The sequence below is a fragment of the Schistocerca piceifrons genome, chromosome 11 (genome assembly GCF_021461385.2).
Source record: "Schistocerca piceifrons isolate TAMUIC-IGC-003096 chromosome 11, iqSchPice1.1, whole genome shotgun sequence".
Taxonomy (NCBI): domain Eukaryota; kingdom Metazoa; phylum Arthropoda; class Insecta; order Orthoptera; family Acrididae; genus Schistocerca; species Schistocerca piceifrons.
This window is the reverse complement of record NC_060148.1, coordinates 62,263,326-62,279,889: the sequence shown is the minus strand read 5'-3', so window position 1 is coordinate 62,279,889 and position 16,564 is coordinate 62,263,326. Positions and strand designations below refer to the sequence as shown.

At 46.1% G+C, this 16,564-nt stretch overlaps 1 protein-coding gene and 1 pseudogene across 1 annotated transcript in view; one reads left to right on the top strand and one right to left on the bottom strand.

Annotated features, from left to right (window-relative positions):
* The window catches only part of LOC124720315 (guanine nucleotide-binding protein subunit beta-2), a 144,814-nt gene that overhangs the window by 86,054 nt on the left and 42,196 nt on the right, over positions 1-16,564 (top strand). The window contains exon 5 of the mRNA XM_047245620.1: positions 3,585-3,750. Coding sequence (XP_047101576.1) covers positions 3,585-3,750 — 166 coding nt within the window. The remainder of the gene's footprint in view (positions 1-3,584; positions 3,751-16,564) is intronic.
* On the bottom strand, positions 8,261-8,378 carry LOC124720605 (annotated as a pseudogene).

The window sequence follows — 16,564 nt, the reverse complement described above, 5'->3', positions numbered from 1 at the left end:
CTAAAATATGACAGTTGAGTGTATGAAGTTCTTAGCCAAAAAGAGCCAAATGCGATGGACATGATATAGAACATATAAGCGGTGATCAAGTGTCAAAGCTGGTACAAACGGCCATAGCTTTATTCCTGCAGGAGGCAGTCTGTAGTCAGTAAATGCAGTCTCTACTTTGGTAGACAGAACTGTCTCCTAAATACTACTCCTCGAATGTAGAATTTATCGGATAATGTTTGGTGTCTTATGCTCAAGGGCATCTCCCCTGCTTCTCACTGCCGTCCCAGGCTACTCTAAATTCCCCCTTACATGTGAACAGAATTGCTGAGGCTCTCCGTGGCCTGAAATAGCACCTCAGCGTCGAGACCAGTAAAGCACCTGGGTTTCAGGCTGCATCCCCCATTTACGTTCGATGCTGAGGTGGTTTCAGCAGCTCGTGGTCTTGCGGTAGCGTTCTGGATTCCTGTACACTGGGTCCCAGGCTCGATTCCCGGCGGGGTTGGGGATTTTCCATGCCTCGAGATGACTGGGTGTTGTGTCGTCTTCATCATCATCATTCATCCCCGTCACGGTCGGAGGAAGGCAATGGCAAACCACCTCCACTAGGATGTTCAAATAACTTACGGGTTTGCTGCCGGGGGACGTCATCGGACACTGCCGATATTTCCACTGGAGCACATCCTGTCATTCTCAAGGCACAAATGCAAGGAAGAAGAAATGTGCTAGCAAATTTAATACCTCGGTACATAGAGGAGAAACAAGGAAGATACCACACACAGAGCAAGTGTCAACACAACTAAAGAACAAACATCAGAAATATCGATGGTTACTGTTAATCAACAGGTGTTGTTGTTGTTGTGGTCTTCAGTCCTGAGACTGGTTTGATGCAGCTCTCCATGCTACTCTATCCTGTGCAAGCTTTTTCATCTCCCAGTACCTATTGCAACCTACATCCTTCTGAATCTGCTTAGTGTATTCATCTCTTGGTCTCCCTCTACGATTTTTACCCTCCACGCTGCCCTCCAATACTAAATTTGTGATCCCTTGATGTCTCAGAACATGTCCTACCAACCGATCCCTTCTTCTGGTCACGTTGTGCCACAAACTTCTCTTCTCCCCAATCCTATTCAATACTTCCTCATTAGTTATGTGATCTACCCATCTAATCTTCAGCATTCTTCTGTAGCACCACATGTCGAAAGCTTCTATTCTCTTCTTGTCCAAACTATTTATCGTCCATGTTTCACTTCCATACATGGCTACACCCCATACGAATACTTTCAGAAATGACTTCCTGACACTTAAATCAATACTGGATGTTAACAAATTTCTCTTCTTCAGAAACGCTTTCCTTGCCATTGCCAGCCTACATTTTATATCCTCTCTACTTCGACCATCATCAGTTATTTTGCTCCCCAAATAGCAAAACTCCTTTACTACTTTAAGTGCCTCATTTCCTAATCTAATTCCCTCAGCATCACCCGACTTAATTAGACTACATTCCATTACAAACATCAGAAATATCGATGGTTACTGTTAATCAACAGGTGAGGTAGCACTAATTTTGTCCCTCTGTTTTTTGAGGAGAGACAGAGCCGGATTCCAAGCAGCATTTAAACAAAATCCCCCATCTCTGTTAATAAGGTTGCTTGATAGTCTGATTTCAACAGCTTCCTTAATAACACTATCCCAATAGTTTGACGTGCAAGCCAGAATCTCCGTGTTGTTGTATTCCATAGGATGACCGGTGTCAAGGCAATGTTCTGCAATAGCGGGTTTGCTCGGCTGTTGTAAGCGCGTGTGACGCTTATGTTCAATACACCGGTCTTCCACAGTCCTGATTGTCTGACCAATATATGACATGCCACAACTTCAAGGAATACGATAGACCCCAGCCTTAAGCAAACCAGGATCATCTTTTACGGATCCACTATACTCGCCGTCAATTAGATTTTGTTTCTACGGAATTATTTCAGCTTCATTTAATGATGGCGTCTAATGTTTCTGAATTTTCTTGGGATTGGGTGGACGGTGCCTCTTGGTCGCAGTCTGACTGGGAATTTCACTCTGTAACTGCTCGTCATTCGGCGAAGTTTGAACGTATCCTTGGCTCAGTGTCTAATTCTAATTCTCGACGTTCTGTGATCAATCTCACGGAGAAAACGTTTGACGACGCAGCTTTGTCTGTGCTGCGGAAAGGTTTGAACTTCGCACCGAAGCCTAGGACTTTGCCAGTCGTTGATTTTATTAGTTCTATCGATCAGGCTGTTTATAAACTACCTTCTGAGGCTGCGGAAGAGGTTAGGAGGGAAGCTTGTCGTGTGTTGACTGGGGCCCGTCCCCCCAAGTGTAACACCACAGCAGCTGAGGCGGCTGCTTTACTTTCTCTTAGAATGGATCCTGATATTGATATTTTACCTGCCGACAAGGGTAACGCCACCGTCTTGTTGAACAAGCACGATTATATTCAAAAGATGCAGTGTCTACTTTCTGATTCGGCGTATCGCAAAATCGGTGCTGACCCTACTAACAAGGGAACCTCCCCATCGCACCTCCCTCAGATTTAGTTATAAGTTGGCACAGTGGATAGGCCTTGATAAACTGAACACAGATCAATTGCGAAAACAGGAAGAAGTTGTGTGGAACTATGAAAAAATAAGCAAAATATACAAACTGAGTAGTCCATGCGCAAGGTAGGCAACGTAATGGACTATGTGAATTTAGGAGCGCCGTGGTAGCGTGAGAGGCTGCTGAACAAGAGGTCCTTGGTTCAAGTCTTCTCTCAACTGAAAATTTTACTCTATTTTTGCAGTGTTATTATCTGTCCGTTCGTTCATTGACATCTCTGTTCACTGTAATAAGTTTAGTGTCTGTGTTTTGCGACCGCATCGCAAAACCGTGCGATTAGTAGACGAAAGGACGTGCCTCTCCAATGGGAACAGAAAACATTTGATCGCAAGGTCATAGGTCAACCGATTCCTCCACAGGAAAACACATCTGATATATTCTATACGACACTGGTGACGGCATGTGCGTCACATGACAGGAATATGTTGTCGACCCACCTAACTTGTACACTTGGCGAATGGGTAAAAAGATTCTTCTACCTTGCCCGATTTAGGTTTTCTTGTGGATGTGATAATCACTCCCGAAAAAGTGATGAAAACATAAGAGTTTGTCACATAAACTGAAAATAAAAAATTAAACTTTTCACTCGATGGAAGATTTGAACCAAGGACCTTTCGTTCCGCAGCTGCTCACGTTACCACGAGACCACGGTGCTCCTGCTTTCCCATTGTCCTTAATGTTGCTTATCTTCCTTTGAACTACTCAGTTTGTATATTTTGCTTATTTTTTCATTCTTCCACACAACTTCTTCCTGTTTTCTCAATTGATCTGTGTTCAGTTTTTCAAGGCCTATCCACTGTGCCAACTTATAACTAAATCTGAGGGAGGTGCGATGGGGAGGTTCCCTTGTAAGAGAATTTGGGTTGAGGAGGGACAGTTGCCAGGGTAATCCCTGCAAAGACCGTCGGTGGGCGTCCACCGCACTGTCGTACACTCACGACCCCGCTCTGTTCTCCTGCCCGCAGCGTGCGGCGGCATGGACAACATGTGCACGGTGTACGACCTCAACAACCGGGACTCTACGGGCGCCGCCAAGATCGTCCGCGAGCTGGCGGGCTACGAGGGCTTCCTGTCCTCCTGCCGCTTCATCGACGACCAGACGCTCATCACCGGCTCCGGCGACATGAAGATGTGAGTACTGTCAGGGGCTCCGGCCCATCTGTCTGCCAGTGTACACCCGTTACAAGCTATTGCCACATGGAGACCTAAGTATTAGACTGATGCACAAGGTCCTAGGTTTCTTCCATAAGTTTAATAAACACAGTAGACACACGTAACAGAGCCTTTATGCACAGGGTGGTCACATCCATGTTTGGCGACATCGCGGTGAACCCACATTGGAAACGTGTATTCGTCATTGCCATACTGGCGTATCACCCAGCGTGATGGTATGGGGTGCCATTGGTTACACGTCTCGGTCACCCCTTGTTCGCATTGACGGCACTTTGAACAGTGGACGTTACATTTCAGATGTGTTACGACCCCTCGCTCTATCCTTCATTCGATCCCTGCGAAACCATACATTTCAGCAGGATACTGCACGACCGCATGTTGCAGGTCCTGTACGGGCATTTCTTCATTCAGAAAATGTTCGACTGCTGCCCTTGCCAGCACATTCTCCAGATCTCTCACCAACTGAAAGCGTCTTGTCAAGGGTGGCCGAGCAACTGACTCGTCGCAATACGCCAGTCACTACTCTTGATGAACTGTGGTATCGTGTTGAAGCTGCACGGGCAGCTGTACCTGTACACGCCATCCAAGCTCTGTTTGACTCAATGCCCAGGCGAATCAAGGCCGTTATTACGGCCAGAGGTGGTTGTTCTGGGTACTGATTTCTCAGGATCTGTGCACCGAAATTGCGTGAAAATGTAGTCATATGTCAGTTGTAGTATAATATATCTGTCCAGTGAATACCCGTTTATCATCTGCATTTCTTCTTAGAGTAGCAATTTCAATAGCAGTACTATATATACACTCCTGGAAATTGAAATAAGAACACCGTGAATTCATTGTCCCAGGAAGGGGAAACTTTATTGACACATTCCTGGGGTCAGATACATCACATGATCACACTGACAGAACCACAGGCACAGAGACACAGGCAACAGAGCATGCACAATGTCGGCACTAGTACAGTGTATATCCACCTTTCGCAGCAATGCAGGCTGCTATTCTCCCATGGAGACGATCGTAGAGATGCTGGATGTAGTCCTGTGGAACGGCTTGCCATGCCATTTCCACCTGGCGCCTCAGTTGGACCAGCGTTCGTGCTGGACGTGCAGACCGCGTGAGACGACGCTTCATCCAGTCCCAAACATGCTCAATGGGGGACAGATCCGGAGATCTTGCTGGCCAGGGTAGTTGACTTACACCTTCTAGAGCACGTTGGGTGGCACGGGATACATGCGGACGTGCATTGTCCTGTTGGAACAGCAAGTTCCCTTGCCGGTCTAGGAATGGTAGAACGATGGGTTCGATGACGGTTTGGATGTACCGTGCACTATTCAGTGTCCCCTCGACGATCACCAGTGGTGTACGGCCAGTGTAGGAGATCGCTCCCCACACCATGATGCCGGGTGTTGGCCCTGTGTGCCTCGGTCGTATGCAGTCCTGATTGTGGCGCTCACCTGCACGGCGCCAAACACGCATACGACCATCATTGGCACCAAGGCAGAAGCGACTCTCATCGCTGAAGACGACACGTCTCCATTCGACCCTCCATTCACGCCTGTCGCGACACCACTGGAGGCGGGCTGCACAATGTTGGGGCGTGAGCGGAAGACGGCCTAACGGTGTGCGGGACCGTAGCCCAGCTTCATGGAGACGGTTGCGAATGGTCCTCGCCGATACGCCAGGAGCAACAGTGTCCCTAATTTGCTGGGAAGTGGCGGTGCGGTCCCCTACGGCACTGCGTAGGATCCTACGGTCTTGGCGTGCATCCGTGCGTCGCTGCGGTCCGGTCCCAGGTCGACGGGCACGTGCACCTTCCGCCGACCACTGGCGACAACATCGATGTACTGTGGAGACCTCACGCCCGACGTGTTGAGCAATTCGGCGGTACGTCCACCCGGCCTCCCGCATGCCCACTATACGCCCTCGCTCAAAGTCCGTCAACTGCACATACGGTTCACGTCCACGCTGTCGCGGCATGCTACCAATGTTAAAGACTGCGATGGAGCTCCGTATGCCACGGCAAACTGGCTGACACTGACGGCGGCGGTGCACATATGCTGCGCAGCTAGCGCCATTCGACGGCCAACACCGCGGTTCCTGGTGTGTCCGCTGTGCCGTGCGTGTGATCATTGCTTGTACAGTCCTCTCGCAGTGTCCGGAGCAAGTATGGTGGGTCTGACACACCGGTGTCAATGTGTTCTTTTTTCCATTTCCAGGAGTGTATATCGTGTCTAGCTACCACTTTCGCGCAACGACGCTCTGAACGTGTTTTTTAGGGAATTGACTAATTTGAACCTGGGACCTGTTGCTGGTAAGGAGACGCCAGACCACACATGACATGTAGAGTTCAGAAGAGTTCAATGAGACTAGCGATGATATAACCAAATAATTAATGATTTCAGCATCAGCTCCACTGCACTCCCTGTAAAAGAATCTTAATACTAACTAAATTTAGTGGAAGGGGTTCAAGGCTTTCCTATTTTTAGTTAGTTGGTAAAATAACATCGAAAAAGCAGTTAAGTTTACCATTGGAAATTTTATTCTACTCACAAAACATTGTTTATAAATTGCACTATTGATAAAAGGAAATGTTTTAATACAGGATGGTAAAAACCAACTGCTTTCAACAAAAATGTGAACGAATATTCCCTGAATGGGTTTCCTAGTTCTACAATGGATCGAAGGATGACCTATGGTGGCCGAGCGGTTCTGGCGCTACAGTCTGGAACCGCGCGACCGCGCCGGTCGCAGGTTCGAATCCTGCCTCGGGCATGGATGTGTGTGTTGTTCTTAGGTTAGTTAGGTTTAAGTAGTTCTAAGTTCTAGGGGACTTATGACCTCAGCAGTTGAGTCCCATAGTGCTCAGAGCCATTTGAACCTATGCCATGTGACATCTATAATCTAGGTTTAAATTAAGTTTCACAAAAGAGAAAACTATCAAAATGGTCTACAGTGACCCTCAATTATCTTTAATTACTTATCTAACTTGTCGTAAATTACAGTGGCTGATGTGGCTTCTCAATAACTATATAACAGAAAAATCATCGCGTTTCAGATTTTTACTTCAAGTGGCAAATGTGAACACAATGAGCTTTAATTGACGATCGACACTAGTATTACGCAAAAAGGGGGTGTAACAGATGAGACTTCTGCAGTTCTGAGTGAAGCTTTATGCGCTGTTATGCGGCATCGCGTGCGTTCATTACCTTGTCGGTGTTCGTCAGGGGGCGGTGGACAGCACAGCTCCGCTCACCTCATCGTCTCGGAAGCAACCCTCTCCTAACTTCTCCTTACTACAATTTACCGAAGTTGGTTTAAAAAAAAAAAACTATCTGGCTGTGTTTTCATCTGACCAATCAGGGTCTCAATGTTAACCTTAAGCTCCGCCTACAAAAATTCTGTCTGTCCAATAAGAAACGTTATACTTTTCGTGGTGGGGCAATGTTATTAAAGTTTGCAACGTAACAGAGACGCGAAAAAGTCTCACGCTAAAACTTGCAGCTGGTATGGTCCTTTTAGTGTTATCGTAAGATCTATACTGTTCTTCTGGAGGGCTCTAGCTTTTAACATGGGCTGGGGGTGGTCCTAGCGGTTAGTTGGCGACGTAGGTGTCCGTCCCTTAGCGTAGGGCCTTCCAGCTTAACACGGTTCTGCTCTCGGCTTCTGTTCTCGTTTCTCCCCTCGGAACTGCGTCTGTCTCACGGTGGGAAGGTATGACACGCATTTAGGCATTCTTGTGTTAGTCTGTGGTATTCCATTTGCTCACTCGTTACTCGTATTACTTTGGTTAATTTAATGTCACGATTTATTCGGAGCTATGTGACATACTACTGGATTTGCTTATCATGTCAGGGTTTTCATGGAAGGTGTTGGATTTGCCTGACACCTTACAAGTCTCGCTCACGCGCCGCGATTTCATGAGGATTTCCAAAGCCCCATACTCCCACATTGTGGCGATTACCCTTTCCAGATAAATGGAAAGTTGCTTCGTCGCTGAATATCAGCTTGTGAGGCGTAATGTTCATCCTCAAGTCATTCCTGCATTGTGATGCAAAAATTGAAGGCGCCGAGCATAATCTTCCGGTTTTAATTGTTGCAAGAGACGTTACGGTTTGAAATGGAACCACCGTCTCAAAATCTACGCTGTAGCTTGCACGGACCATTGATTTTTTGGACTGCATATGAAACTTTCCCCCACCCACTCCACGGTTGCATAGGTCACAATTGGTCGACCGGTTCTTTTCTGTTTAAAGAGAAAATTCCAGCCGAACAGGTTTTGGAGGGCCCAACGGTACCGACCGGCCGCCGTGTCATCCTCAGCCCACAGGCGTCACTGGATGTGGATATGGAGGGGCATGTGGTCAGCACACCGCTCTCCCGGCAGTATGTCAGTTTACGAGACCGGAGCCGCTACTTCTCAATCAAGTAGCTCCTCACTTTGCCTCACAAGGGCTGAGTGTACACCGCTTGCCAACAGCGCTCGGCAGACCGGATGGTCACCCATCCAAGTGCTAGCCCAGACCGACAGCGCTTAACTTCGGTGATCTGACGAGAACCAGTGTTACCACTGTGGCAAGGCCGTTAGCCTTAAAGAGATAGCTAGTATCCCACATTGTCGTCACCAGTGTACAGTGCTCTTTCTACATGGGGATTCTCTTCCAATTCACGCTGCACTGTTGTAAGTTGTAGCAGATAACCACTCCGCATACTCCAATACACAAAAACTATTTTCCCGCTTTCTCACCATTCTGTCAAGGCATTGCAAAATGGCTCTGAGCACTATGGGACTTAACTTCTGAGGTCACAAGTCCCCTAGGACTTAGAACTACTTAAACCTAACTAACCTAAGGACATCACACACATCCATGCCCGAAGCAGGATTCGAACCTGCGACCGTAGCGGTCGCGCAGTTCTAGACTGTAGCACCTAGAACCGCACGGCCACTCCGGCCGGCCAAGGCATTGCACTTGTAACTCCAGATGGTGGGCATAATGCAAGTCGGTCAGTGCCCAGTTGTATTCGTGCATCAGTCGTATCTCTACATGTTGTTGTTGTGGTTTTCAGTCCTGAGACTGGTTTGATGCAGCTGTCCATGCTACTCTATCCTGTGCAAGCTTCTTCATCTCCCAGTACCTACTGCAACCTACATCCTTCTGAATCTGCTTGGTGCATTCATCTCTTGGTCTTCCTCTACGATTTTTACCCTCCACGCTGCCCTCCAATACTAAATTGGTGATCCCCTGATGCCTCAGAACATGTCCTACCAACCGATCCCTTCTTCTAGTCAAGTTGTGCCACAAAATTCTCTTCTCCCCAATCCTATTCAGTGCCTCCTCATTAGTTATGTGATCTACCCATCTAATCTTCAGCATTCTTCTGTAGCACCACATTTCGAAAGCTTCTATTCTCTTCTTATCCAAACTATTTATCGTCCACGTTTCACTTCCATACATGGCTACACTCCGTACAAACACTTGCAGAAACGCCTTCCTGACACTTAAATCTAAACTCGATGTTAACAAATTTCTCTTCTTCAGAAACGCTTTCCTTGCCATTGCCAATCTACATTTTATATCCTCTCTACCTCGACCATCATCAGTTATTTTGCTCGCCAAATAGCAAAACTCATTTACTACTTTAAGTGTCTCATTTCCTTATATAATACCCTCAGCATCACCCAACTTAATTCGACTACATTGCATTATCCTCGTTTTGCTTTTGTTGATGTTCATCTTATATCCTCCCTTCAAGACACTATCCATTCCGTTCTACCGCTCTTCCAAGTCCTTTGCTGTGTCTCTCTTCGGGTGTGCTGCCGGATCCTAAAATCAACTTGACTCGATATTTCGGCGATCCAACTGGTCGCCATCTTCAGGAAAATGTGCTTCTGCTGATGAGTCCCGCTGAGAACTGACGCCAGGCTGCAAATCGACGTCCTATATAGGCCACCGTTCAGTACACGGCGCATGCGCCGCCCATCACGGTTGCTGCCCTCCAAGACAGGGAGGCGGCGCCGCCCTTAGTGGAACACTGCTGGCGACGATATATCGCACTCAGGGCCGCACCGAAGAACGTTCAGTTTTGATGCGAGATAATACAGGATTCCGAAGACGGCAAGAGCTGACAAGTGCGAGAATTATCGCACAATCAGCTTAACAGCTCATGCATCGAAGCTGCTTATAACAATAATATACGAGGTGCGGCTAGAAAAAAACCGGACTGATGCTGGAATAAACATTTATTTACAATTATTTACAATTTCATGTTATCTCCTTCAATGTACTCTCCTCCTCGGTCTCTACACCGCTCCATGCGAATTTTCCACTGTTCATAGCAATGCTGCAGATCATTTTCGGTAAGTCCATACATTACTTCCGTCGCTTTTTCTTTTACTGCTTCAACAGTCTCAAGTCTAGTTCCTTTCAAAGCTGACTTGACTTTAGGGAAAAGAAAAAAGTCACAGGGGGTCAAATTAGGTGAGTAGGGTGGATGATCTAAGATGGTAATATTGTGTTTTGCCAAAAACGTCTTCACTGACAACGCACTGTGAGCTGGGGCATTGTCTTGGTGAAGGATCCATGACTTTTTTCTCCACAAATCGTTCCGTTTTCTCCGTACTCGCTCACGTAGGGTAGCCAGGACGCTAATGTAGTAATGCTGATTCACTGTTTGTCCCTCTGGTACCCAATCAATGTGCACAATCCCTTTGATGTAAAAAATAAACAATCATCATTGCCTTGAATTTCGATTTTGACATTCGTGCTTTTTTTTGTCGTGGAGAACCAGGAGTTTTCCAATGCATCGATTGGCGTTTAGTTTCGGGATCGTAAGTAAAAAACCACGATTCATCGCAAGTAATAACATTTTGTAAGAAGGGGTGGGATCACTTTCAATGTTTTCCAGGATGTCAGAACAAATCATTCTTCGGCGTTCCTTCTGTTCAATTGTGAGACACTTTGGGACCATTTTTGAACACACTTTGTTCATGTTGAAACTTTCATGAAGAATCTGCCTAACACTTTCCTTGTCAACTCCTGTTAACTCAGACACTGCTCTGATTGTTAAACGGCGATCTTGTCGAACAAGTTTACCGATTTTTTCAATGTTTGCATCAGTTTTTGCTGACAATGGTCTGCCAGTGCGAGTGTCATCACTGGTGTCTTCGCGGCCATCTTTAAATCGTTTAAACCACTCAAACACTTGTGTTCGCGATAAACAATCATCGCCGTACACTTGTTGTAACATTACAAACGTTTCACTTGCAGATTTTCCTAGTTTGAAACAAAATTTGATGTTAACACGCTGTTCTTTCTGTACACTCCACATTTTCCGACGCACAGACAAAACGTCAACTACTTAAAACAGACGCCACGGGCAGACTGAGTGCAGGAGGCAGATGAAACTCGAGCAGTAGGCGGAGCGAGAGTCACGTGACAGGCCACGCGACTTTCAGCCTTATTGCATTCGTTTTATTGTTTCACCAGTACTAGTCCGGTTTTTTTCTAGCCACACCTCGTACAGAATGGAAAAGAAAATTGAGATTGCGCTAGGTGACGATCAGTTTGGCTTTAGGAAAAGTAAAGGGACGAGAGAGGCAATTCTGACGTTACGGCTAATAATGGAAGCAAGGCTAAAGAAAAATCAAGAAACTTTCATAGGATTTGTCGACCTGGAAAAAGCGTTCGACAATATAAAATGGTGCAAGCTGTTCGAGATTCTGAAAAAAGTAGGGGTAAGCTATAGGGGGAGACGGGTCATATACAATATGTACAACAACCAAGAGGGAATAATAAGAGTGGACGATCAAGAACAAAGTGCTCGTATTAAGAAGGGTGTAAGACAAGGCTGTAGGCTTTCGCCCCTACTCTTCAATCTGTACATCGAGGAAGCAATGATGGAAATAAAAGAAAGGTTCAGGAGTGGAATTTAAATACAAGGTGAAAGGATATCAATGATACGATTCGCTGATGACATTGCTATCCTGACTCAAAGTGAAGAAGAATTAAATGATCTGCTGAACAATGAACAGTCTAATGAGTACACAGTATGGTTTGAGAATAAATCGGAGAAAGACGAAGGTAATGAGAAGTAGTAGAAATGAGAACAGCGAGAAACTTAACATCAGGATTGATGGTCACGAAGTCAATGAAGTTAAGGAATTCTGCTACGTAGGCAGTAAAATAACCAATGACGGACGGAGCAAGGAGGACATCAAAAGCAGACTCGCTATGGCAAAAAAGGCATTTCTGGCCAAGAGAAGTCTACTAATATCAAATACCGGCCTTAATTTGAGGAAGAAATTTCTGAGGATGTACGTCTGGAGTACAGCATTGTATGGTAGTGAAACATGGACTGTGGGAAAACCGGAACAGAAGAAAAAAAAAAAAAACAGGATTCCACATCTTGCTAAGAGGAAACCTATTGTCTTTATTGATTAAATTATCCACCAACCTAACTTCAATCACCTCTTTATAGACAATGTTCCAAAAACCGGAAATGTTGGCAACTACCACAGTTTCATCAAATTCCATACTGTGTCCCTCATTCTGCTACTGCCGATTTTTCCGGCTATTGTAGCCTCGTATGACGGCGATGATCCACACACCTGTCATGCACTGTGCGAATCGATCGGCCTTCCCACAGTGACACGGAATTTTGTATACACTGGGTTTCCTAAGCCCCAAATCATCTTTCACAGAGCCGAGTAATGCCCTAATCTTAGAAGGTGGACGGAACACACACTTAATGTTAAAGTTCCTTAAAATTCGTCCAATCGTAAACGATATGCCTCCAGCGTAAGGAAGAAAGGCCACCGATCTATGTTCCTCTTCGTTCATCTCCAGTGACCGTCCAAACTCCATAGCCCGACGAACCTGCTTCTCAGAGTATCCATTTTCCTTGAAAACAGCCATCAGATGCTGAAGTTCTTGGGTTAAGCTGTCCACGTCGGAAATGGCATATGCTCTCCGTACCAAAGTCGTAAGGACGCCACTGCATTGGTGTGGTGGATGACAACTCTTAGGATGCAGATACCAATCAGTGTGCGTCGGCTTTTGGTGAACGCTGTGTCCCAAAGTACCATCTGTTTTTTATAAACCGAACGTCTAAAAATGGAAGCAACCCATCACTTTCAACCTCCATAGTAAATTTGATGTGGGGATGAAGACAGACGAAGTGGTCCAAAAATCTACTAAGAGCACCACGTCCATGCGGTCGGACGAAAAGGGTATCATCCACGTATCTCCAGAAGCACGTTGGTTGCAAAGCTGACTGTGCGGCTGGTCCCGGCGGAGGTTCGAGTCCTCCCTCGGGCATGGGTGTGTGTGTTTGTCCTTAGGATAACTTAGGTTAAGTAGTGTGTCAGCTTAGGGACTGATGACCTTAGCAGGTAAGTCCCATAAGATTTCACACACATCTGAACATTTTTTTGCAAAGCTGAAGTCCTCAGTGCCGCCATATCCTCGAAGTCCGTTTTGTGTACTTTCTCGCATTTGATGGAGAACACCTTGTTAGCAGCTTTTGACAGAGTTAGTATTCAACTTTATTACATGTTGTCATGGAGTAAGTATGTATTTCTGCTTTGAACAGTGTTGCTTCTCGCTGTTTTTTGGAATTAGTGACAGGCAAGACGGTTATTGTGCCAGTTACTGATATTCAGTAAAAAATTCTACATCGAAGTGCATATTTGTACATAGGACCGTATCGTATTGTGTGAATGTACTTCCACTATACTGAATGCTACTGCATTTGGTTAACCCTAGTTGTACAGAAATCGCTGCTAGATCCAATTGTGAAAGAGCAGCAGTGTTTATTATTTGGGATGAGGGTAGTAGACTGATTTCTGTTATAATGTGTTGTTTGTAGTACTTGTTAACTACATGTGAACACATTTGGGTAACTCCTGTTGCGATTTCGGTATTTGCAAGGAACAATGTTTTAGTCGCTAAAACTACAAAGCATACTCAGTTGCAAGAAGCAACACCATTCAAGGGGTACATACATAGTCCCCACTCATTCCGTAACAAGAAGTAATATACACTGAAGAGCCAAAGAAATTGGTACACCTTTCTCTTATCGTGTAGGGCCCCAGTGAGCACGGAGAAGTGCCACAACACGACGTCGCATGGACTCGAGTAATGTCTGAGTGATTAAGGAGTTGACACCACGAATCCTGCAGGGCTGTCCATAAATTCGCAAGACTACAACGGGGTGGAGATCTCTTCTTGAACAACACTTGCAAGGTGTCCCAGATATGCTCAATAATGTTCATGTCTGGGGAGATTGGCCAGCGGAAGTCTATGACTCAGAAGAGTGTTCCTGGAGCCACTCTGTAGCAATTCTGGACGTGTGGGATATCGCATTGTCCTGCTGGAAATGCCCAAGTCAATCGGAATGCACAGTGGACCTGAATGGATACAGGTGATCAGACAGGATGCTTACGTACGTGTCACCTGTCAGAGTCCTGTCTAGACGTATCAGGAGTCCCAGATCACTCCAACTACACCCGCCCCACACCATTACAGAGCCTCCATCAGCTCCATCAGTCACCTGCTGACATGCAGGGTCCATGGATTCTTGCGGTCCCCTTACCCATACACGTTCATCGGCTCGATACAATTTGAAACGACACTCGTCCGACCAGGCAACATGTTTCCAGTCATCAACAGTCCAATGTTGACTGGCCGAGGTGAGGCATGACGCTGTTTCGTGCAGTCATCAACGGTACATGATGGGTCTTCAGCTCCGAAAGCCCATATCGACGATGTTTCTTTCAGTGGTTTGCACACTGAGACTTGTTGATGGCCCAGCGCCGAAATCTGCAGCAATTTGCGCAAGGATTGCGCTTGTGTCTCTTCAGTCGTCGTTGGTCCCGTCCTTGCAGGATCTTTCTCCGGCCGCACCGGTGTCGGAGATTTGATGTTTTACCGGATTTCTGATATTCACAGTATACTCGTGAAATAGTCGTACGAAAAAATCGCCATTTCATAGCTACCTCGGAGATGCTGTTTCCCATCGCTCCTGCGCCGACTATAACACCATGCTCAAAGTCACTTGCCATTGTAGCAGCAGTAACCGATCTAACAACTGCGACAGACACTCGCTGTCGTGTATAAGCGTTGCCGACCGCAGCGCCGTATTCTGCTTGTTTACATATCTCTGTATTTGAATACATCTACATCTACATCTACATCTACATAGATACTCCGCAATCCACAATACGGTGCGTGGCGGAGGGTGCCTCGTACCACAACTAGCATCTTCTCTCCCTGTTCCACTCCCAAACAGAACGAGGGAAAAATGATTGCCTATATGCCTCTGTACGAGCCCTAATCTCTCTTATCTTATCTTTGTGGTCTTTCCGCGAAATGAAAGTTGGCGGCAGTAAAATTGTACTGCAGTCAGCCTCAAATGCAGGTTCTCTAAATTTCCTCAGTAGCGATTCGCGAACATAACGCCTCCTTTCCTCCAGAGGCTCCCACCCGAGTTCCTGAAGCATTTCCGTAACACTCGCGTGATGATCAAACCTACCAGTAACGAATATAGCAGCCCGCCTCTGAATTGCTTCTATGTCCTCCTTCAATCCGACCTGATAGGGATCCCAAACGCTCGAGCAGTACTCAAGAATGGGTCGTATTCGTGTTTTACAAGCGGTCTTCTTTACAGATGAACCACATCTTCCCAAAATTCTACCAATAAACCGAAGACGACTATCCGCCTTCCCCACAACTGCCATTACATGCTTGTCCCACTTCATATCGCTCTGCAATGTTACTCCCAAGTATTTAATCGACGTGACTGTGTCAAGCATTACACTACTAATGGAGTATTCAAACATTACGGGATTCTATTTCCTATTCATCTGCATTAATTTACATTTACCTATATTTAGAGTTAGCTGCCATTCTTTACACCAATCACAAATCCTGTCCAAGTCATCTCGCATCCTCCTACAGTCACTCAACAACGACACCTTCCCGTACACCACAGCATCATCAGCAAACAGCCGCACATTGCTATCCACCCTATCCAAAAGATCATTTATGTAGATAGAAAACAACAGCGGACCTACAACACTTCCCTGGGGCACTCACCTCCGACGAACACTCACCATCGAGGATAACGTACTGGGTTCTATTACTTAAGAAGTCTTCAAGCCACTCACATATTTGGGAACCAGCCCCATATGCTCGTACCTTAGTTTGGAGTCTGCAGTGGGGCACCGAGTGAAACGCTTTGCGGAAGTCAAGGAATATGGCATCCGTCTGATACCCTTCATCCACGGTTCGCAAGATATCATGTGAGAAAAGGGCTGATTTCTAAAGCCGTGCTGATGCGTGGACAGCAACTTCTCCATCTCAAGGAGCAAGTAAGAGCATATGGACTATCAGACCAATTGTGTGATTGGATTGAAGAGTTCCTAGATAACAGAACGCAACATGTCATTCTCAGTGGAGAAAAGTCTTCCGAAGTAAGAGTTATTTCAGGTGTGCCGCAGGGGAGTGTCATAGGACCGTTGCTATTCACAATATGCATAAATGACCTGGTGGATGACATCGGAAGTTCACTGAGGCTTTTTGCAGATGATGCTGTGGTGTATCGAGAGGTTGTAACAATGGAAAATGGTACTGAAATGCAGGAGGATCTGCAGCGAATTGACGCATGGTGCAGGGAATGGCAATTGAATCTCAATGTAGACAAGTGTAATGTGCTGCGAATACATAGAAAGAAAGATCCCTTATCATTTAGCTACAATATAGCAGGTCAGCAACTG